The sequence below is a fragment of the Cynocephalus volans genome, chromosome 6, assembly GCF_027409185.1.
Source record: "Cynocephalus volans isolate mCynVol1 chromosome 6, mCynVol1.pri, whole genome shotgun sequence".
Lineage (NCBI taxonomy): Eukaryota > Metazoa > Chordata > Mammalia > Dermoptera > Cynocephalidae > Cynocephalus > Cynocephalus volans.
This window is the reverse complement of record NC_084465.1, coordinates 46,810,313-46,833,243: the sequence shown is the minus strand read 5'-3', so window position 1 is coordinate 46,833,243 and position 22,931 is coordinate 46,810,313. Positions and strand designations below refer to the sequence as shown.

At 37.0% G+C, this 22,931-nt stretch overlaps 1 protein-coding gene across 33 annotated transcripts in view; it reads right to left on the bottom strand.

The window, feature by feature from the left end:
• The window catches only part of NRCAM (neuronal cell adhesion molecule), a 68,035-nt gene that overhangs the window by 12,428 nt on the left and 32,676 nt on the right, over positions 1-22,931 (bottom strand). For 6 of the 33 annotated variants that reach the window (XM_063100229.1, XM_063100221.1, XM_063100222.1 and 3 more), the window contains 9 exons: positions 22,338-22,462; positions 20,285-20,386; positions 18,593-18,790; positions 18,425-18,495; positions 17,169-17,394; positions 16,673-16,788; positions 15,146-15,350; positions 12,753-12,875; positions 11,953-12,129 (listed from right to left, as the gene is read on the bottom strand). In XM_063100229.1, coding sequence (XP_062956299.1) covers positions 11,953-12,129; positions 12,753-12,875; positions 15,146-15,350; positions 16,673-16,788; positions 17,169-17,394; positions 18,425-18,495; positions 18,593-18,790; positions 20,285-20,386; positions 22,338-22,462 — 1,343 coding nt within the window. Of the gene's footprint in view, positions 1-4,010; positions 4,164-5,310; positions 5,437-10,898; positions 10,935-11,943; positions 12,130-12,752; positions 12,876-15,145; positions 15,351-16,672; positions 16,789-17,168; positions 17,395-18,424; positions 18,496-18,592; positions 18,791-20,284; positions 20,387-21,843; positions 21,874-22,337; positions 22,463-22,931 lie in introns of all 33 variants that reach the window. The other 27 variants (XM_063100225.1, XM_063100228.1, XM_063100234.1 and 24 more) reach the window with 16 other exon arrangements.

The following is a 22,931-nucleotide window of genomic DNA, read 5'->3' as shown; positions in this document are numbered from 1 at the left end:
CTAGCCACTATGTTCTGCTGCTATAATACATTCCTGAGAACATGTCCAGACCTCAAATCTGCAGAAGTCTGAACGAAGAATAAAATGCTATAGGGACTTTGCATTCTGAGACAGGTAAAAGTGTTTTAAAAATCATTACAAACTCTTTGGCAATATATTTCTATCAATTCACACATGGTCTTCGTGTGCTTTTTCCTCAAAACTGAACCAAGAACCATGTGGCATAAGTCTCTTGAGCATTTGAATGAAGTTAAGGAGTCCTCGTTTTTAGTATGTTTAATGATTTACAGCCTTGTCATAAATAGGCTCAGCATTCACATTTCCCATCTAACTAAACACATCTGATAAGAAAAAATTCAAAAAGATGCTTAAGTACTAGTACAGACATTGTCCTACAAAGATGGTGATTGCCCAAATTGAACTGCTGGCTGGCACATGCAACTATGCAAATACTGGACATGTTGCTTTGACAGTTGACAAATAAATATCTAAATTGACTCTGAATTTTTGCCTTTATGTCGAAAAAAAAGTATCAGATATATCACTGCCCGATTGTTATGATTAGGCAGGCAAAATATGTTAATAGGTGCATATGTGTGCACAGAGAAAAGCTCGATATATGCCTTTGGGTGACCATCCGTCCGACCCACTACTCTGTAAGTACATTACCCTGTAATAAAGTTCTTTGCTTTATCTTATGGAATGACCCATTTCACTGTTCAGCCTTGAGATACCTTCCAGTTAGGTGGATAATCTGCCCTTGGTCCCACTTCAGACAGTTGCACAGGTACATCATAAGTTGATGTAAAACAGAAATTGTGTAAATGGAAATGATCTCTATTGATTTCCTGTGCATACAAGAAGGAATCTAAAGCCCAGAATTACAAGAAGTTTCAAGCATTCTCAGGACACTCTAAAATCATCATAACTGCAACATACAAATCCAAGTCATAACCACAGTTGTGCATGTCTCTCTCTTACACACACACACACACACACACACACACACACACACCCACACACACATGCCCTTGGGGGCTTTTTCTTCTAGAATCTGAGTTTCAATGGGTGGGTATTAGTTGGAATGGAAAGGAGAGTAAAAGAGGATTTCACCTTATCTAAATTTTTTACAATAAATTGTATTTCAAGCATTACTTGATCAACACATAAAGCAATAAATTGAACAAATACATACTTGAATAAAGAATAAGAAAATAGAAACTAAGGCAGAGGAGTGAAATTTGCTTTGTTTCCTAGCAGTTAGTTTTAACAAGTCTTCTACGACCACGTTGCTTGTTGCATCATGGACAATCTGCACTCTGTGGTAGTAGGTCTCTGAGGAAAATGTTCCTGAGTACTTAGAGTCATAGAAAAAATGTGGAAGAGATAGGGTGAGAGAAATGTTATTAGTTCTATATTATTGATGAAGAATTCACTATGAATAAAAATGTCCTGTTCAGTTAAAATAGTTTAAAATGTTTAGGAAAGGGAAAAAATGATCTTGGCCAAAGTTTGGAGGCAGTTAAGAAAAAAGCTATTGGGACCAGTACAAACAAATCTGCTTTAAATCCTTTGTGATATAAGAGAAGAGACATGATAATTAAGGAACAGAAATGAGAAAGAAAGGAGAAAAGATGGGGTGGCATTACCAAGAGGTCACACTAGGTCACACCAGGTGGGGTGGCACAAATGAGAGGTGACACTAGGTCACACCAGGTGGGGTGGCATTAATGAGAAGTGACACTAGGTCACACCAGGAGTCATGGGGAAGCAGCACAGCATCAGGACACTGCCGACAGTCTTGTTTGATTTGTTTTTCAATTTGTGCCATAGGAAAAAATTACGAAATACACCTTAAAAATCCAGACTATAGGAGGCAGAGGGCATGGTAAGAAGATGCATGAGACAAGAGTAGATGAGAGTTGAGTCTAGGACCCTGACACTGGCAGAACCAAGAGAGAGAAGTAGCTCATGAACTCAGGGAGTTAAAAAGTTAGCCACATAGTATGCTTTCATGCCACGTACTGACATTCCTACATCTCAGAACTTAGCGTGGAGGAGAGGGGAGCAGGAGCAGTGGATCACAATGCTTGCACACCTCAGTGGATCCCGCAGTCCTGAAGGACAGAGCATTGTAAACTGGGAGAAGGGAGGTGGAGAGAAGTAAAGTGGAGGGATTCTAAAATGCGGACAGTATTTGCTCTTAGAGGGAATGTGTTAACGCAGGTCTCTGGGGCTTAGTCAATATTCATTCTTTCTGATTGTTACATTTATATGTAAAAAATGACAATAACTGGTCATGGCCTTGTCCCGTCTGTCCATCACAGGCAGGCAAGAATGGACCACCCATCATGATGACTCACCTCGAACTACCTGGCTAGAATTGTAGGCATCACACCACTGGGGAAAAAATAATTTTCTAAAGGGGTTGTCTTTTGTCCTGTAAAAGGACAAAAAGCACCACAACTTGATTTTGAAGGTGAATCTATCTCACCTGCAAGTCAGGACTATGTGGAGTTTTTAGGGGTCCAGAATAGCTGAATAGATGTACCAAGTGCCAACTGTGGCAGTCATTTCTGAGACAACCTGCTCCCCTCGGGTGTGGGCCTCTGTGACCTTGCACAGCGGGTGTAGTGAAGGCCTCTCCTCTGGTGTCGGAAGGCTGAACTTCTATTCCTAGCTTTGCCATGTGTCAGCTGGGTGACCTGGCAGGTATTTCACCTCTCCGAGTATTGACATGAGGCGTAAGTGGGTAATAACATTGCCTACTTCATAGGACTGTAGTGAGGGCTGAAGGAGAAAACCACTTTCCTGGTACAGAGCTGACTAAGTGCCAGTACTCTGACTATTAATCACATTCTAGCTGTACGTGAACAGAATATCTCCCTGAACTTTTAGTACTTTGAAATTAAAAGTTATCAATAGCAGCAAACAAAAACCTTGTAAAACTAATGGTGAATTGACTAAATATTTCCTTTTTAATACAGTGTTTTCCTAGAACTGTGTACATAAATGGACATGAAAATACAAGAAACAAAATAACAAAAAAGTGCTTCTTTAAAACATTATGATTATAGCAAACGGATATTTTAAAAATATAGTTTAATAAGTTATTGAGTACCTTTGGCTTCTTTCTCTCTTTTAAAGCCACTTATAACTGTATAATTTTTAAATGATAATAAATGGCTTTAAAAATCATAATGCTTTGTTAATGAAAGACACACAAAAAATACATTTTGCCTGTAGGTTCTACAGGATATGCAACATTTCCTCAAGACTGCATAAAATGACCGAACATAACACAGATGTATGAACCACAAAATGAACATGCACCACACAGCCTTGTTTAAATTTAAGTGAGCAGGGATTGTTTTCTATCTTGAGAGCAAATGTGAATATCCTTGCATTTTAAATGAACATTTTTCTTTACTTTAGAAACTTTTCTTTTTGTGTATTTTGATAATGTTCACATAACTAAAATATATATAGTCAGTCAAATTTGCTGTGAGAAAAATGTAATACGTGCATTGCACAATTTCTTGTTTCACACACAATTAATAATATTTATATCAGTGCCCTAAACAAACTGCAGGGTTCTGCTGGGTTGTAGTCCTATGTGATACAGAGAATCGTGACTTATTTATTAAGTTATTTCAACTTCGAAAGCATTTCAAAAATTCCACTTTAACTCTGAGGGAAAGTATATACTTGTGAATAATATGAAAACTGAATTATCTAAATAGTGTTAGTTAAAAATCATATTTAAGTCTGTTTTTGTGATGGTTTTTGGCAATAATGTGGTTAGCAGATGATTTGTTCAATTTTGCAATTCATTTGATACAAAGAGCCAAAGACAATTGAAAACCAAAACCCCCAACCCAACAGGGCCCCACAGAAAGACATTCATGGCCCTACCCATAACACAGCTCCATCAGCCCCCACTCCGACTTGAGCGCCCGGGGGCTTCTACCTCTGAGCGTAAGCCAGAACTGGTGTGGTGTGTGCCTCACCTGGGCCTGTCTCAAACACATCCTCTGAACTCACAAAACCAGAGTGCCCCTCAGCACCAACTCGAACTTTGTATGCTGTTCCTGGCATTAGACCCTTTAACCCAAAGAAGCTCCGAGAACCATTTACAATTTCTTTTTTCCATTCTTCTTTGCCTATGGAAATTTTGCAAAAACAACAAATTTGAATATTTTAAGGGACCAGGAGTCACTTAATGCTTGAAGAAAGGAAAATTCTTTATAAGCTAAAGACAAAATCTAGAATGCTTAGGTTTACCGTTTCGGGTTATTATAAATCTAGTCATATCAAATAAATCAACTAAAATGATGACCTACATGAAAATATCAGATTGCATATATTCTCACTGTATTAATTCTTTTTAATACAAAGGAAGATTCTTCATCTGTACCTTGTCTTATGAAACTGTTGAGTTTCTCTAAAGATGTTTATAGAAAGAAATGTTATACATTAAATAGCTTAAGTGGACTATGGGAAGAATCAATTTTTAAGATTCACAAGATGAATCGTTTGGTAAACTTAGTGCCTTCAAATTTGTCCAATTTATAGATGCAATATTTTTCAAGTATTGGTTTTTCTAAAGGTATAATTATTTCTAATAATATTTATTTGCATGACAAAGGCCTAAACAGAAAGTTTGACTACGTTGAACATTTTGTCACAAACATTCATTATACATAGAGCACATTACGTTAAGGAGGTGGCACTGGGTTTTCAAAATCTGCTGCAAATTAAAGCTGCCCCATCTCCCAGTAGATGTGGCCAGGATGTAAGTAGAGTGTCTGAGTTGGGAATACACCAAACATTGAAACATAATGGATGCTCTCCTAAAGTGTTAATTTCCTGCAATTTCTTGTAAAATTCTATTGTGTTAGTTTGGGCAAAATGAATGGTTTCAAGTCAGTTTACCTTCGGCTACTTTGAGTTCCAATTTGAAAGAACTTTCCTTCTTTCCTGCTTGTTTTGTACTTACAAATATAATTGTTCATTATTATTCTTGTTTACATGTTATTGATATAGAACCACTTTTAAGCACCATGATATAAAAATCATATATGTCATGAAACTTACGCCCCTTGTTATTAATAATACGAAGAAAGGGATTCCTAGTTATGTATAAAATATGTAGGCTGATGGTTCACTATAGTTTTTTTAGATAACTCTGATTCATTTAACTGGATCAAGTTATTTTTCAAGACGGTACACAGTAAATCTTTAAAGTGTTCTTAATCTCTTGAAATGTATCCCCCAAATTAAAAATTGGGTAATGAAATTGTTTCTTACTGCCTGCTACACCATACTCAACATAAAAGTTCACATGCTCTGGTCCCTCATATTCCCAACTGAGATTGGCATAGGTCTCAGCAGCTGTGGCAGTAAGATTGCTGATCCTGGGATTTACTGCATGAATTAAACATACAATAGAAAAATAAAACAAACAAACAATCATATTGCAGAGCCATGCACACAAATATAAAATAAGTTTAGATAGTCTGAAATTGTGCAAATAAAATTAAATTAGAATTTACTGTTAAAATTTAGGGTTCACTCATACTGCACTTTCATTACAGAAAGATTTTTCATTTATTAAATTATAGCATCAGGAAATAAATTAATAATCAGAAATAATGATGTATAATATTAAAATTTATGAGTTTTGTTATATGGATTCTGAACAATGTAAACTGTTGTCCATTAGATACAGTCCCAGGAAACATCACAGTCTCTGTTTACTGATACATAATGGGGAAGGAAATTGTTGAACCATCCCAGGGACAAAAGTCATCACGGAATATCAGAGACTTGAAGGTAAAACCCAATACTCTGTGGCAACTTTTTAATTCTATTCGTCATCTCACTGCAGGTCTTTAAAGAATTTGTGTTAGGGTGAGACAGAACACTCCTTAGAATAGTGGCTTTTGACTTGTGTTGAGTCATGGACTTCTTTGAGAATCTGACTGTGGGGAGCTTAGGGACCCCAGGTGAGGAGCTTCTGCTTTAGAAAATGTTGGATGGTTAGGGTATGCTGAAAGAGAAGCTGCAAAAGGAATTGCCAAATGTGCTCTATCAGAAGTTAAGAAAGAAACAAAGGAGTGAGAACTATCTCACTTGACACACTCCAGAGAGCAACATAATCTTACCTGTTCAGTGTTTTCTGAGAACAGCATTTTCTGAGAAATCATAGTGCAACCTAAATAGATTCTTAGAAATCCAAATTATGAAGACCATATGATGCTTTATGCTTGCTACAGAGTAAAGGTGATATCTAAAGTCATTAGGAAATGTTATTTGAATATCTAAGGCTGATAATTTTATAAGCCCTACCTCTATAGCTTAAACTAAAAAAGACATATTTACAGATACATTAACTTGGATAGTTAAGAGGAACAATTTATTATCCCAGAGAAAATATCCTAGGAAAGGAAATCAGAAAGCTTCAATGGGTTTACTCAGACTCCAAAATTAAATTCTAAAATATGTAATTTAGAAGCTAAAGGCTGAAATAAAGTTAATGAAACAACATTTCTTAGGATCACGAAGAGAAGTAAATTAAAGAAGTTAAATAATGCACTTATCTCTGGAATATAATTGAACACATGTATATTTTGTATCTCTTTGTACTAAGTACAGGAAAATGGCAGAGAGGAAAACTGGTTATTGAATTATGTACAGTCCTTCTGCGGACCTAATTAATTTTACTTTTCTCAGATGTTTTTCTTTAAGAAATAGATAATTATAGGAATATGGTCAATTAGCAGAGACAGTAAATATGGACATATGTGTAAAACATTAGTGGTAAAGAACTCAGGCAAACGTTAATTTTCTTTAAAAGACTTTGGAATCATGGAACTAAGGAATTTAGTCCTGGAGTAATTATGAAAGATGTTCAAGGCAGAACCATAATGAAATACTTCTAACAGAAGAGCATTTAGCTTATCCTTTTTTAAAAGAGTGGTTTCTATGAATGCTCTCTTCTCTTTACTTCCTAGAGTTTCTTCTCTAAACAGTTTTCATTTTCATTTTATTTTGTTTCCAGTTTTAATGAATTGAAATCAGTATCTCAAAGAGGTATTTGCACTACCCTATGCATTGCACCAGTATTCACAATATATGGAAACAACCTAAGTGTCCATTGACAAATGAATGGATGAAGAAGTTATGGCATCTATGTATCTATCTACCTAACTGTACATACACATTATGGAATACTATTCAGCCTTAAAAAAGAATGATATCCTGCCATTTGTGACAACATGGAACCTGGAGGACATTACAATAAGTGAAACAAGCCACACACAGAAAGACAAATACTGCATGATCTCATTTATATGTGTAATCTAAAAAACTCAAACTTAGAGAAACAGGTTCCCAGGGTCTGGGTTTGGGTAGTGGGGAAATGGGGAGATGTTGGTCAAATGGTACAAGCTTTGTTATAAGATGAATACGTTCTATGATCTGATGTACAGCATGGTTACTACAGTTAATTATAATGTACTATACACTGGAAATTTGCTAAAAGAGTGTATCCTAAGTATTCTCACCACACACACACACACACACACACACACACACACACACACACACAATGGTAACTATATGAGGTCACTTCCCTGTTTAAAACTTGGATGGCTTACCTCTGCCTAAAGGTAAATAAATTCCTTAGAAAGGCATTCATGACACCATCTACTGCTTCAGCCACCTCTCAGGGTCTTCTCTTTTCCACACACTCTGCATTTCAGCCAAGCAGATACTGGGTATAACCCAAACAGCTTCTGTGTTTCAAACCTCATGCCTTTACTGAACCTCATGCCCCTACAACCTCATGCCCCAACCCCCTGACTCATCTGCAAAAACAAAACAAAACAAAACTGGGCTTCATGGACTAGCTCAGAAATGGTTCAGTCCTCTATGCTCAGATAACATTTTGTTTAAACTACTAGTTTAGCATCTATTTATTACTCTTTTTATGTGCTGCTCTTACCTGCCAGATTTTAAACATGTTAAAGACAGGGTCTGTCTTACCATCTTGATACATGGTGTCTTAAAAAAGGCTGGTGTGTTTTCCATGCCAGACCGACATTAGCTGTTGAAATGACTGAGCCTTCCATGCATCTATTTTATTTTGTTTCGTTTTGTTCAGGCCAAATAAAGGTGTGAACTTTAAATTTGATTTTTTATTTACTGGTTATTTACTCTAGTAAAATAATATACTGAGAGTCAGATCACACAAAGGATTCATCACCAGCTGCTCCTCAAAGCCCTTCTCTGCTCAGTCCTAACTAGTAGACCACAGTAGGCTGCTAATGAGGTCAAGAACGCAGATTCAGTTCCTGCCTTGCCAGATAGTTTCTCCCTATTCCTGTACAACAACTGTTCACTCTACAGAAGTGTTCTGATGGTTGGTCTCAAAGGTGACAGAGTAAAATGCTATGGATAGAGCAGTATTGATCCATCAGCAACACTGGGAACATAAATCCATTACCTGCATGTTGGAAATTGAACAAACACAGCCAAACAACTCCAGTTCCCACACAAATACTGAGGACCTAAATCAAACAAGGGAATGGACCAAAATAAATGGCTCCTAAAGATGTTGAATATTTCCATGCTTGATTAGTTGTATTGAAGACAATGGCAAGAAGAAGGTCCGTATGGCATAATACAGTTAATTGAATTGTCCTGGCTTCTACTTTATGGTTTAAATCATCCTTTTGCAATTATATATTTGAAAGATTGGGTTTCATTAACATCTCTTTAAATCTATAAGAAAATTTAAAAATGTAAACTCAGATACATTTCTTTTCCCCTTTATGACCAGAGTGAATTAAAATCATTTTTCATAAAATCACAACTCAATAAAATCATATTAGATGTTGATGCTTCTATATCTAAAGACATCACACATGTTTTCTTTCAATGATTCATTTCTTATTTATTCCCTTTGGTAGTGTTTTAAATTAAAATATAAAAGATAGCTTAAAAAATGAAAATTTAGAAGGACTGTGGAGAACTTTTATTTTTCTCCTTTCAGAGAGCATCTAAACTCCACATGGAGAAGGAAAATAGACAAGCAGAGAAAACTCATTCTTAGACTGAAAAAAAGAAACATTTTTGAGAAAGAAAAACCCAGATTCATAAATTATGGTTAAGCAGTTTCAAGTCTTACCATGGTAAAATATCATCATTTTTATGTAAAAAATGTGTAGTTACTTTTTCACTTTTAAAAGAAACAATACTGAAAATAAGGTCAGATTTTGCTTTTTCTTATTTATACACTATTTTTATCTGAGATGCATCAGGTTTTTATATCGGGGGGCTTAATGAATGTCCAGACATTCCATTTTTGATTGTCTCTATAATCATAAGTAATTTAGTTAATATCAAATGGTAAAACCAAAACTCTTTTAATAAAAATCTCTTTTAGTTTTAATTTATTAAAAATGGGGTGATATTTTTTCCAATGGAAAATATATCCTCTTCTAACATGACAAGTTCATGGAAAACTCAGACTTGCTGCAAGTCTGTTGAAGCACAATTTCTTTGCTACCAACTCTAGGCACAGACACAGTGACATGTCTGCTGCGTAGGAAAAGAAACCAGGCTTTTAAATGGAATGCTTCAATTAAAGTTATACAGCAGTAAACTACTGTAAAACAACCAATGATTTTAATTGATACCTAATTATCCCAGGAAAGAAGCATACATATAAAAGGGAGTAAGTTTATATCCTTGTACAATATTGTAGAAATTTTGAATTTTTACAACTTTGCCCTTTCAAGTCTAAAAACACAAATAACATTATTAAGATTACTGAAAATGGCTATAGTTCTTATTAAATCATTCCAAAATCTATCTGATCTACATTTTATAATTCACTAAGCCTCTGAATGTAAACAAATTTCTAAGAAAATAGAAAAAAGCATATCAACATTAAGCTCACAAGAGTTGAATAATTTAGGGCAAAGCACTTATTTCTCTTGGTCTTTTTCTTTATTCTTACTTGTACTCATTTGATCTGTTAAAGCCGAGGAAAACCCCTCACCATGTGAAAATGTACCCAGTGGCAGGGACTCCACTGCTCTCTAACAAGCTAACTAGTCAACCAACAGCCAAGGTCAAAGATGGGCAGGGGGTGGTGATGTCTTTGTCCTTGCCACAGGTGAAAGACATATTACAACATACTCAAGCACCGTCTTCCAACAAATCTTTCTGACCCAGAGAGCTGTCAGAAATAAAGGAGGACACAAATAATCCATTATGGATTGTTGGTAATTAGGAGGAAGAGATGAACAGTTCGGTGAAGACAGGATGGAATAACAGAATTGAGCAGATCATGCAGGCTTACTGGAAGACTTGCTTGTAAGGGAATCCTGGTGGGGGAAACTTTAGTACCAAACCAGTTGAAGGGTATTGCTAAACTAAAATTCCAAATGGACTGTGTTGTGTAATGCCAGCAGAGCGTACAATATGTCTGCAAGGAGTGCTGCTAAATCAGATTAGAATGAGAAGCTTGATTGATCCAATTTCTCACAGGCTGTTTTCATTACAGGTGGCATGACCATATAGAGGATTGGTGACAAATCCACAGTTTTGGTCCTGTCTGATCCAGCCAAAATCACATATTAAAAGCTAATATTAGGATTTGTACCAGCGATAAGTCTTGAGAAAAAAATTTTGGGAGAATTCAATATGTGGCTTCTACTTGTAAAAAAGACTAGAATTTAATTTTAAAGCCAAGATCTGCCAAGATCTTCTTTTTTTGGTGGTTCCAAGCATATTTTATATTCTCTTTTTCACCCATGCTGCACTTCCCCACGTTTAACATTGCAAATTTCACACATCTATAAAGTCATGCAGATGAAGTATTTTACCTTTGCCTGCACCTACATCAGGTGGAAGAATACCAGCTTTAATGAAGGGAAACAGAAATAGGACACTATATAGTTAGATGTAACACACCCATGAGCATGTATAGTGAAACAAAAACACTCATTAAAATGCTAAAGCATGCAAGAAGGAAGTGCACCACATCAAGTACAGGGGACAAAGATATGTTGGTGTCCCCAAACTTACCCACTATTCAAATTCACATATTACTTAAAGTGCATTATACATACTTGTCTGTTATCTAAGAAGGCTTAGGACATTGCAAACCAATTTTTGAACAGAAACGTCAATTTCTTATGCTAGCAAAAATAACCAAATGAATAATCCTTAAGCAGTTCTACAATTTAGAGACATGCAAAACCACAAAATCTTTTACAATATTTTTGGTTATTTTCATTGAATCTAAAATTTTCAGAATAATTTTTTAAATATTAAAGGAAGTGTTAATTCCTTTGCTAAATACTTTAATGGGGCTATTTTGTTTTCTCTGTACCAGATGACATACCAAAATACAAAGTCCCTTGCTCAAATACAAAATAAAGGCACTATTTAATATCCGTTTCGATTTCCTTGCTAGAAAACCTGAATCAATATGTGGACTAGCAAGTTATTTCCAGTGAGTTAGAAACAGAATTAGAATTACATATATTTATGAGTATAAAAGTGTGCTATCTATTTATGCATATATATGTGTATTGTATATATGTGTATGGGTGTGTGTATATAAAGCTGTAGATAGGAAAAAATGTTGCCTTGGACCTCAAGTTCAAACATGCACATATTGTAATTTCTCACTCTCACCTCAATATTTTAATATAAATTTAAAATTTCACATGGGCTTGAAAAACAAATACCAAATAGACATTCCAATGTGAACTAACTGATTTAATATGAGAATGAGAAATTATATATAAGCATTTTTGTTAATTGTGTAACATGGATACCCCATAGCAGAAAGGAAAGAGAAAGCATAAAATTAAGTAAAAGATTTTCATTCCATACGTATAATTATATGGATTTTATACATACCCATCTTACCTTCATCCACAGTTGTTACTGCTTCCTCTGTAATTTGACTTCCTGATCCTGCTGATGTTTGTGCATAGAAATAAAACTTATATCGAGTGCTGACATTTAAATTTTTTAAAGTCCAGCGTGTCTTGTTGGCAGGAATTTTTAAATCTACCAGAGGGCCCAATTCATGTGTGCTGTTAACTGCCAATAAGAAACAACAAAGTGTGTTCCCCATTAATTGCTATAGGAATACTGTTATAAATAAATGTGTCAAGCAAAAATGTCAAACCTGGCTGACACTGTCTTTTATAATCCTAACATAACTAAGTGATAACCTTTCACAGCTTCTATAATGTTATAATAAATATAATTTAACAAGTATAATTTAATAATTATAATACAATACAATAAATTATAATATAATATAACAAGGAGGAATAATATGTTCTCCATTGGCTTATAAACTAGGGGAATTTTACGGTTAGATCACAATAGCATTTTTTATCTCTGTGGTTTTGCAGGTGGAGTCATGTGCTGTTAAATAATCTCAGACCTTTTCTTCAGAGTCCTCGTGCCCAGGGAACTTCTTATTATTTTCTAGTTTCACATAATGCCCACCTAACTTAACGATAGCACCCACCTATACCCTACCCTCAAAGGTCTGTATTATTCTATAGATTACTTAATTTTCAATAGCATATACACCATTTTTCTTTAAAAAGTAAGATTTGAAGTTCTTTCTGGAATAACAGCTTGTATTTTAAAATAACAGTTAAGTTTTTTTTAAAACCATATTTTCCCTTCCCCTCCTGCCAATAACTTACTTGGCTGATATTTTAAGGTATACTCGGTCAAAATGCCATTCGGGTGGCTTGGTGGATCCCATTCCAAAGTGAGAGAGTCAAGTGTAGGATTAACAATCTTCAAAGATGAGGGAGCACTGGGGACTTATAATGAGAGCATACGGTCAACACAAAGGCTTTTAAATGTTTCAAAATGTATGCAAATGACATATTTCACCATATTCATTCAATTCATCAAGGTTTTGGTTTTAGGTAACTTGTTCCTGATTCGGCTGAAAATACAATAATACAAACTTGTGACAGGTACCCATTTAGTTGTTAGTCTTCTTTTTCTCTTACCATTTCCATTTAGATTCATTAAAACCATCCTCTCAAAATGTATAATGAGTCTGCCTTTGGATGGACCCCCACTAAATATTTTTAAAGGAGATGATACTTGATTCATGTGTTTTCATAAAAACAAACTAGTTACTATGTGAAACTATTCTAATTGGACCTTTGAATGGAAGCAACTGTGTTCTTGGCCATTAAGCACAGTTTTTCCCAACAAACCAGGTGTCTCCAAACAGTCAGAACACCCTGCCTGCTGGGCTTTGGGCATGGACCGGTCCGCCCAGGTGCAGAGTCGTGCTAGTCCCGAGAGCTGACAGCCACCAGGACCTGATTGTGAGGGACAAGTGAGCCCGATGCTGCTGCATTCCTGGCCCGGGGACGGCCTGAGGGGTGTCAGGTTCTCTGTGGCAGAGGCTGGCAAATTACCAGAGGAAATGTGCCTTGTCTTCTTTTATCTCCTCATGAGGATGATGCTGGTGGCAGCTCTCCCTCATGGTGGCTACCTCCCCTACCATATTCCCTAGACACCCATTAATGGCACCTCTGTCTCTCCTGTCACTCTAGCCAGAAACCAGGGAGTCGACCTGAACTGCTCCCTCTGCCTCATTTCCACCATCTGCTGGGACACTAAATCCTGTCAACTCCACCTCATTAACCTCAACCACATCTGTTTCTTCTTTGCCTCCTCCCCACTTCAGACTCTCGATGGTCCTAAGCTTCCCCAACTCAATAAGTAGTTCTTAACTTTTAGGGATCATGGACCCCCTTGAGAATCTGATGACAGCCATAAACTCTTCCTTGAAAAATACACACACATTTTTCAATTTTAGGCTGTTTCATGGAGCCCCTTAAACCCATTCATTGACTACTCCCCCTCAAGGGACTATAGTCCTCAGGTGAAGAGCCTCTGTGTTCGTATCCACAGAATCCAAGACCATCCATGAGATGGGCCCTCCCCAGCTGACATTCCTCTCTTTTCTCCCCATTTCTGTCCACACAATTTGCAGTTTCCTGAAGGGGCCATGCTGTCTCCTACCTTAGTGTTTTCGGCACACTACTTCCTCTGTTCTTTATTCTTTAATCCTCTGATCATCTCTTCTATGATGCCTTCCCCTGAACCATCTAAAGGACCAGTGTGGGGCCTCACTAAAGCCTTGAGAGAAAGAAGCCCTAAGGGGCAGTGAGCCCAAGGACAAGCAATTGCAATGGGATGGGCGTTGGGACACAGCGTGACTCTCAGAGGCTGTTGCGCAGTTGCCAACATCACAAGACATTCAACTAGGAGTCAGGACATGGTGCATCTGTGAACTGCTTTCATCAAAGAGATCCAAAGCAGTTATTCATCCCCTTGTCACAGCTGGTTTGAAGTAAAATTCGAGATAGGTAAAGCCCATTTTAGTGCCTTTTCAAATCTCTGTTCTTCTGACCACATGGCCACCCACTGGGCTCCCATGTCCCTGTGCCCACCGTTCTCCTGTCTCCTCCGCCCCCACGTCAGCATGTACTCGATCCTCCCTCGCTACCCCGAGCAGCAGCCCACACTTGCAGTGACTTTTCCCTTCTCTTTCCAACCACTTTGCTGAGACCTCCAACCTTCTAACTCAGGTCAACTTTAGAAAATTATGAGAGAGCACTGAGAAAGAAGCTATAGAAATAACTACAACTTAGAGAAATATTTTCCTTTCTGGATGTTTTTCTTAGGTTATTCCATTTCATTCTCACAGTTTTCAGATGAGGTTACTGAGGTATAAAGAAGTTACAGAACTTGCTGCGAGTCAGAAAGTTAACAGACCAGATGAATGTCGAATAGCAAGATTTCAGACAGGGTGAGTAAGTGTGGAGAAAATTTTTAAGTCAAGGGAGAGGGTGTTTAGGTCAGCATTTTGTGTTCTGAAGCCTTCCACATGCCCTTAGGCCACATATGAGCTCACATTTTGCTGGCTTTGCAAGTGCTGTGCTCATCTATGGGAAAATCACATCTGGCTACAGAATATACTTTATTTGGAGGTGCTTCTGTCATGCAAAGCCTCTCAAGCCATGCCAAATGATCCAGGGATCTCAGAGACATGTGCATCCCATACCTCCTTCTGGAGTATTAAAGACTTTGTCAGGGCTGGCCGGTCCCTCCCCTTTCCCATTGACCACGCGGACATTCAGCGTGTAGTGGCTGAAGGGCTCCAGCCCGGGCAACATGCCATGAGTCTTGCTGCCTTGGAAAGTGAGGATCTTTTTTTCAATGTGACGTCTGTTTCTCTTAGACGAATTCTGTGCCTTCCAGTAGTAAATCTGAAACAGCAAATACAAAAATCAGGGATGCACAAAGGGGCAAACATGATTCTTCATGGAATAGAGGCCCTTAGATAATGAGGGAAACTAAATTAAGACAATGTGACAAAGCCGGGCTATACTATTTTGTTGGAGGGATATAAGTGAAAAAAATGAAACAGCATGAAACACATACAGTTCTCTCCAGAACATGAGGCGAATGGATGACAATAGAGGGATTTAAGTTTTTTACTTGTATAAAATATTCTAAAAAAAAAGTTACTTCCTAATGTTTACATACTCTTCCAGAGATAATACAAGTTCATGTACAAAACATATTATCATTTCATTTAAACCTAAAAACCACAGAGTTGCTTTTATTTTTATTATCCCTATGGTACAGATGAGCCTCTGGGATACTGAGTGAGTCTCCCAAAGCCAAAGGGCTGTCAAGAGTCACAGGAGACTCTCTTGTCCAAGTTTAGGGCTTTTCCACTGAGCCAAACTCTATCACTTAAATTAAAAATACTTTTTTATTTGTATTAAATTGTAGGCACAGGTTTTGGAGAGATGGATAAGAAAAATGTTGATTAATTTTGTTAACAAATCCAGAATTGTTGTTTGTTAAATCCTCTTAAATTCTTTTTAAGAATTTAAAGGCATTTTCAAGAGGGGTCAACATATATACAGAATCTGGCAAAAAAAAAAAAAAAAAAAAGAAAAGAAAATGAACATAATGCAGTACAAAAAGTGACCTCTAGAGGGCGAGGCTATCAAAGTAGTGACTACTGCGTGTGTGCGTGCAAAAACAGTTATCTCCCTATCAATCAAAAATCTCTATGAATTAGTCTTCCTGTGCATCCCAGGAACAAAGATAACTGATGTTCATACAGTTGGGACTATACATGTATGGTCTTAAAATATAATCTGAATTATTTAAAAAACGCCTAAATTATTATCAGGATAATTTGTGTGTTCAACATGTGGTCCATATTGCTTTTGAAGCTAGATACAGTTCATTATATTGTATTTCTTCAAAAATTAATTTTCCTCATTTTGCGCATGTGTCAATTGTTTAGTTGGCAGAATGTTAGATCATCTGTGGCAAAAATGAAGAAAACATTTTTTTCTCAGTTTGGTTGTGGGGAGATCTCAAGTCAACTGTAGCTGGGGTCCTTTAGATGGGGCCCTGCCTGAGGTGATAAACCAAATAAAGTGGAGTTCACAAGTTTATGAGGAGATGAACCAAATAACTCCAACCTTATGCTGTGTGCGTGAAAAGTGGCATTTGTGCTGATGCCCTGGTACTAAAGAAAGAACATAGAAGGTCTCCCTTCACTTGCCCGATAGCCTTGTAGATGTCCTCGGATGCTCTTCAGAGGTACTGGGTCCCAGTGCACCTCAGCTAAGGTACTGTTCACCACATTCACACGCACATTTCCGGGAGCCACCATTGGGACTAGAGAAAGGATGGGGTTGAGGGGGACGGTGAGTATTGATATTATTTTGAATTTCATGCAATAATGTCACGATCTCTTAATAATTTTGGCTTGAGGCATGCCCCAGCCCTAGTCTATGAATTATTAAGAATTAAAAGTAGATGTTTTGCTATCTGTTCATTTGACTTTGTGAGAGCATTGTTATTAAAAGTAATCACCTTTAACGTTCTGAACCTCTCTATCTAACATAGCAGGTTGTTTAACTTCAGAGAAGTTAAGCAAAATAATTGCTGCCTCCTTCCCTTGCAACCTGACTACCTCTGGAAATGTCCTCGGCCTGTACCTTGGTAAGTCTGTTTTGCTGGGGTAAAGTAGAAAGGAAAGAGCATCAGACACTTACGATCTTCTCCAGAATGTCCCATGACTACAGCTGGCTCTGGAGCAAACCCCGCGTCATTCAGAGCCTGAACTTTTATCAGGTATGGAACAAAAGTTGGTGTGCCCGAGACAATGTATTTGGATACATTTGCCACAAACACAGACGTCCATTCATCATCACCATCTTTCTGGCGCCAGCTAACTTTGTACTGAAGGCCTGGCCCATTGGATTCGAAACCATTCAAGGGCTATGAGAAAAGTGAAATAACCAGAGGTCATAAAACAGATTGACTGCACAACTTCTTACGGGAACAGCAAATTCAATTCCCAGTCCAAAAGAAAGTGAGCACTGAAACACTAAAATACAAGCTATTAACCATTTTCTCTGGGGACTTTTTATCTTTTTTTCATTTGTGATGAGATCCAAAACTTGTTTCGGATCAACATTTCAAAGACTGCAATCTTTTTTAAAAGATTAAAATCTTTAATCTTTTCTTACTATCTTGAAGCAGTAAATACCACATAAGCCTTTTAAACTCTAACTTCACAGCCAAGGATGGGTGACTCTTAAAACATTTCACTTACATAGATTGCTTTACATATTCCTGTTTCTGTGATAGTACATTGTTGTTTATTTTAGTTGCAGACTAAAACCTATGAACTGTTTTCCTCTTTATTAAAAAAAAATGGTTAGTATGTCATTGTATCCTGTTTCTACATGTATGTACATAAGCATGTACACATGTATGTATATAAGTATCTAAAATAGGTTTTAAAATTACATAAGTAAATATACATTCATTTTTCCAAATCCAGAAAATACAAATAACCCTGCCCCCCTAAAAAAAGAAGTTGACTACTGGGAACAGCTTGGTGCATGTTTTCCAGGGGGTTCTTTATACTGATGATCACACAAGTACTAGCTAGCATTTATTGAGCACATACATGTGTGAGACATTGTTTGAGGTATGTTATAATCTTTAATCTTATGAAGTTGACTCTATTATTATTCCCATCATGCAGATGCCTAATAGGGATGTTAAATAATTAGCTTAAGGTCACACAATAAGTAGCAGAACTGGGATTTGTGCCCATTGATTTTGGCTCCAGAGGTGAAGTTTTTAACTACTACACAATACTGTCTCTTAAATAAAAAAAATCATATATATATTTTTTCCAAGAAATGAGTGAAATGGGATTTTAATGCAGATATTATTTTGAAACAACTTTTATTTACTCTAAAAAATACCAAGGAAAGTTGAGGATTTTACAGCTCACCTTCCACGTAATCACCAAATTATCAGGCTCTGATCCTAGTCCTTCCACAGCCGTGGGATTTGTATCTGGTTCTAGAAGTTAAGCAGCCACATAGGTGTAAGCTTTGGTCTTTTGCAAAGAGTGCAAAACTTTTCTAGGTCCTCTCCTGTCACGGAAGTCCTGCTTTACCTGCAGCTTTCGTCAGATACTGTTCCGACGCCTGGCTGGGCAAGCTCCTCCCGATGCCGTTCACTGCCATCACTCGGAAGGAGTAGTTCACGTAAGGAGACAGCTTCAGCTGGGCTGTAGTCTGCGTTCCAGAAACTTCAGCTTGGTAGTGCCACAGCCCTGCCTGGTGCATTGCATCTTCATATTCAATGATGAATTCTGGCCACAGCACACAGACACAACAAACACAGATAGTGAACTCGGTCTAGGGGTAGGGGGCTAGCAGTAACTAACAGGGCAACTAACAAGAGTAGCCAGATATGAATTATTTTACTTCCAAGAAAAATTCCCTTAGAATATTTTGATTTCAGAGTTTCATCATTATCTTCAATACTTAATATCTAAGAAACAGGGACATGTCATAATACTCCTTGTAGCAAGTTCTCTCTTGAAGATAAATCTGAGTTGTGTGTGTGTATATATTCATATACATATACTATATATACACACATGCACATATAATGACATTATATACAATAACATATGTTATTAATTTTATCTTATTTGTGTACTCATTGAAAATACAAGCTCCATAAGGGCAGAGATTTTTGACTGTTTTGTTTGAGAACAATGCCTGTCACATAATAAGCTCTCGATAAATATCTGCTGAATGAATGAATGGAAAAAGTATAAATGCTTTGAAATATAATGGTATCATTATAACAGGTAGAAAGGCTCTCCAAACATCCTAAGCAGCTAGAAGTGGCCAATGCATTGCATCAGAGGGAAGACTCAGGCTGGATGAATGCATGTTCTGATCAAGGACACTGAAAACTCAGTTGGGAAAGGAGCACCTCTGAAGAACACAAGATAGGAGGCTTTTGTTTAATTTTACTGGCAATATTCTGCTTTACCAGGAGGTGCAGTAATCAACACACCTGTCATTTCAGAATCATCTTAGGCAGTCATCAGAAAGGAATCTGGTCTTCTTGTCTATATAACCTTATACCTGAAAGTAATAATGTACTTCAGGCTTGTGACATGATTGTGTCTGCCTCTTATGTATCTCTTCAGTTTTATGATTAAACTTCTAAGCTTACCTATATTCTAATTTATTAAGCTCTTCTAGTATCCTTATGGCATTGTCCCTCAACTAATTTATTATCTAAGCTTATATCACCAGGGTGAGGAGCTTCATGGTTGAATGTACCACTTTGTAGCAGGATCTAATTGGGAAGAAAGAGACCTAGGTTTGAAGTTAGCAGACCTGATGTCTACACCCAGTTCTTTAAACAACTGTGGGTTTGAAAAGTCATTTTACTCACCAAGTCTCAATTTGCTAATATATAGACTGGGTATTATAGCACCTGCTCCTGCTATCCTTTTCTAGCAGAAGTTGGCAAAATGAATAACTAAACATGCTTACGGTGGTAGACATTTAAGGTGATTCTTTATGGATCTTAAACACAAACAACAGTATATTTACTTAATTAAAATATTCAGCAATTAACTAGTGTCCCATACCAGAAGCTGTAACCAGGAATAACTCCAGCTCTGAAGAGAAGAGAGCCATAAATACGTAGTTTTGTTCTATCAGTAACAAAGCCAAGAATGCCAGTAAATCTCCTTGTGAGGAATTTTAGTTGCATATTGTCAGGTGCTTCAAAAATGGCCATTACATTTATCAGTGACAAAGCAAATAGCACAACGTACTTGTGATAGGGCTGTTGTTGTCATTGCCTGGGGTCCATGACAGCTGAACACTTTTGTCAAGTTGGTTTGTCAATTCTAAATCAAAGGGAGGATTTGGGACATCTGTAGACCAAACACATACATCACAGTTAACCATCCATCCTTGCAAAGCTTTCCTTTATTCCTGATACTATTCACAGAGGGGACATCTTAAGGACACAGCACACTTAATGATCAATGAGCATGCAACTGAAACGACATGGAAACAACTGAGGCTGCCAGGAACACAGGAGCACACCCACGACAGCCCATCAATGAGTTCTGCTTGCTTGTTTCCAAATGAAACTAAATCTTTTGTGACCAAAACCAGCGAAGCAGACATACATCAGCACTCTCAGTGTATGTCTTCCCATAAACATGAACAAGCACAAACATAAAAAATAATATCAGAGCTTAATTTCCAATAATGGGAAACAGAGAATAGCAAATGCTGAAAAACAAACACAGGCAAATAAAATATATTGTCTAAGAAGATCCAAATATTCTTTCTGAAACATGCTGAATAATACATTTTGGGGCTGCTGAAGAATATTTATATTTTTAAGGGAACTCTGAAATGGATGCTATGTAGATAGCCCTCGCATATGTAAATGTGTTTACTCTTAGAGGACACCAGGGTACAGACACCTTAGGGCAAAGGTGACCCAGAAGCATGCTTCCCTCCTCTACAGTGATCCGGAGAGTTAATGTTCCTCCTGGACCTTGTTGACCTTGCTTCTGGGAGTAGCTCTGGCTATGGGGGGCCAGAGGTCATATAAATATATGGGCTTTTTTTTCTTATTAGTAATGAAGCAGCAAATGTCTACAAAGGAGATAGGTCTCATATAGGATGATTAACGATATTACATAAAATCCAACTGAGATTAGGTCACAAAATTAATTTTTGTATTTATGTGCTGAATAAAGATGAGGGTTCTCTAAACAAATAGATTTCTGCAAGTAATTTCTGATTTATATTCCAAACTCATAAAAGTCACCCAACATGGATGTGTCCCTCCTTTTGGTCTTTCTTGAGTGATTGATCTTTTGTTAACACACAGTGAGTCAGTTTTCTCTCACAGAAAAGTCAAATGTTATTCTAAACATCCATTTTTCTTCCTCTGTAAATTTCTTGAAAATGGAATCCCAAAATAACATTTATTTTTCCAAAACAACTTTTAATAGATTGAAGTGAAAACCTAATGTGTCAAATGATGTTACAAATGGCTTTTTCATTCTGTAAAATGTGGACGATGGTTTTTGAAAAAGCACTATGCTAGTTCACAAGGAAATTGTATCCAAGAGGGACTTATCAAATGAAATGATTTTATAATAGCACATGAAATAAACTCAGTGAAAAATTATAGGGTAATAATGAATAAATGATTTGTTGTAGTAAGTGGGCAACACAACACAACAATTGACAGTGCTTTTTATCTTAAAGAAACACAAAGATGTGACACAGAAAAGTAATTAATTTTTTTTCTGCAAATTTGAAATTGTTTGACAGAGAATAGAGAAGGAAGACTCATATTAGTTACCGTAAATGGGAGCTGGAGTTGGAGTAGGAGCTAGAAAGGACATTAACATAAAGGATTTTAATCAAAATTAGTAATGGAAAGATACAAGATAGCACAAGAAGACAAAGATTACACATAATTAAGGTTATAAAATTAAATCCTTTTTGTTTAGCTGTGAGACACGGCATTGATCAACATGCAGTAACAATTTAGGGGGGAAAATTCTTTCGATTTTAAATAAAAGTAGATTATTTCCCCCAATTTTCTTATAAAGATATCAAGAATGTGATAATACACCATTTTATCCCAGTGCTGCTACAGAATATATTCACATGGAAATTATCACCTCAGAGGCATCTTTCAAAGAAGAAAAGCACAGGCATTAGCCCACCCACGGGCATTAACTCACCACATTATAGGTGTAGAACCATAACAAGCAAACATTTAATATTTACAATTTTTCTTTCTCTTTTCAGCCTAACACAGGGAAGCCAGTTGTTACTTGTAGTTCTTACCGACCACACTCAGCACAGCACTGGCAGAAACACTGTCTAGAGTGGTGTTGGCCACACACGTGTAGGTCCCACCATCGTCGTCACTTACATCAGCTACCACCAGCTGCTCCTTTTCAAAAGTAAACCTGCGAATACAACACGTGCAGAGCAGCTGAAGTGGAGACCCTATCACTGCTTCACTGGCATGAAAGAAACTCTGAATTTGATAAAAGAGAGAGATGATAAACCTGTTCAGCAAATTAGAGTGAAAATCCTATACAATACGTATCACTTTAATGATTAAAGTTGGAAAACAATTCGAATGAATTAGAATCTTGGGTTAGAAGGGATATTAAGTCATCTGGCACAGTGGTTTTCAGCCTGTTCTCTAGAGTCCTGAGGGGCATCCAGAGGTGGAGTGGGGGGCAGCTCTATGAGAGGGCTTTACTAAGACTTTTCCTGCTAAGAAACATTTGAAAATCACTCATTTGGTTCAATTTCTATCAGAGCATATATTTTAAAATAATTTCTTATCTAATGCGGAAATTTCGTGTCATTTTTGCCACATGCATAAACTCTCATAGGAGAAGGTAAATGCCAAGATAAATAATCACT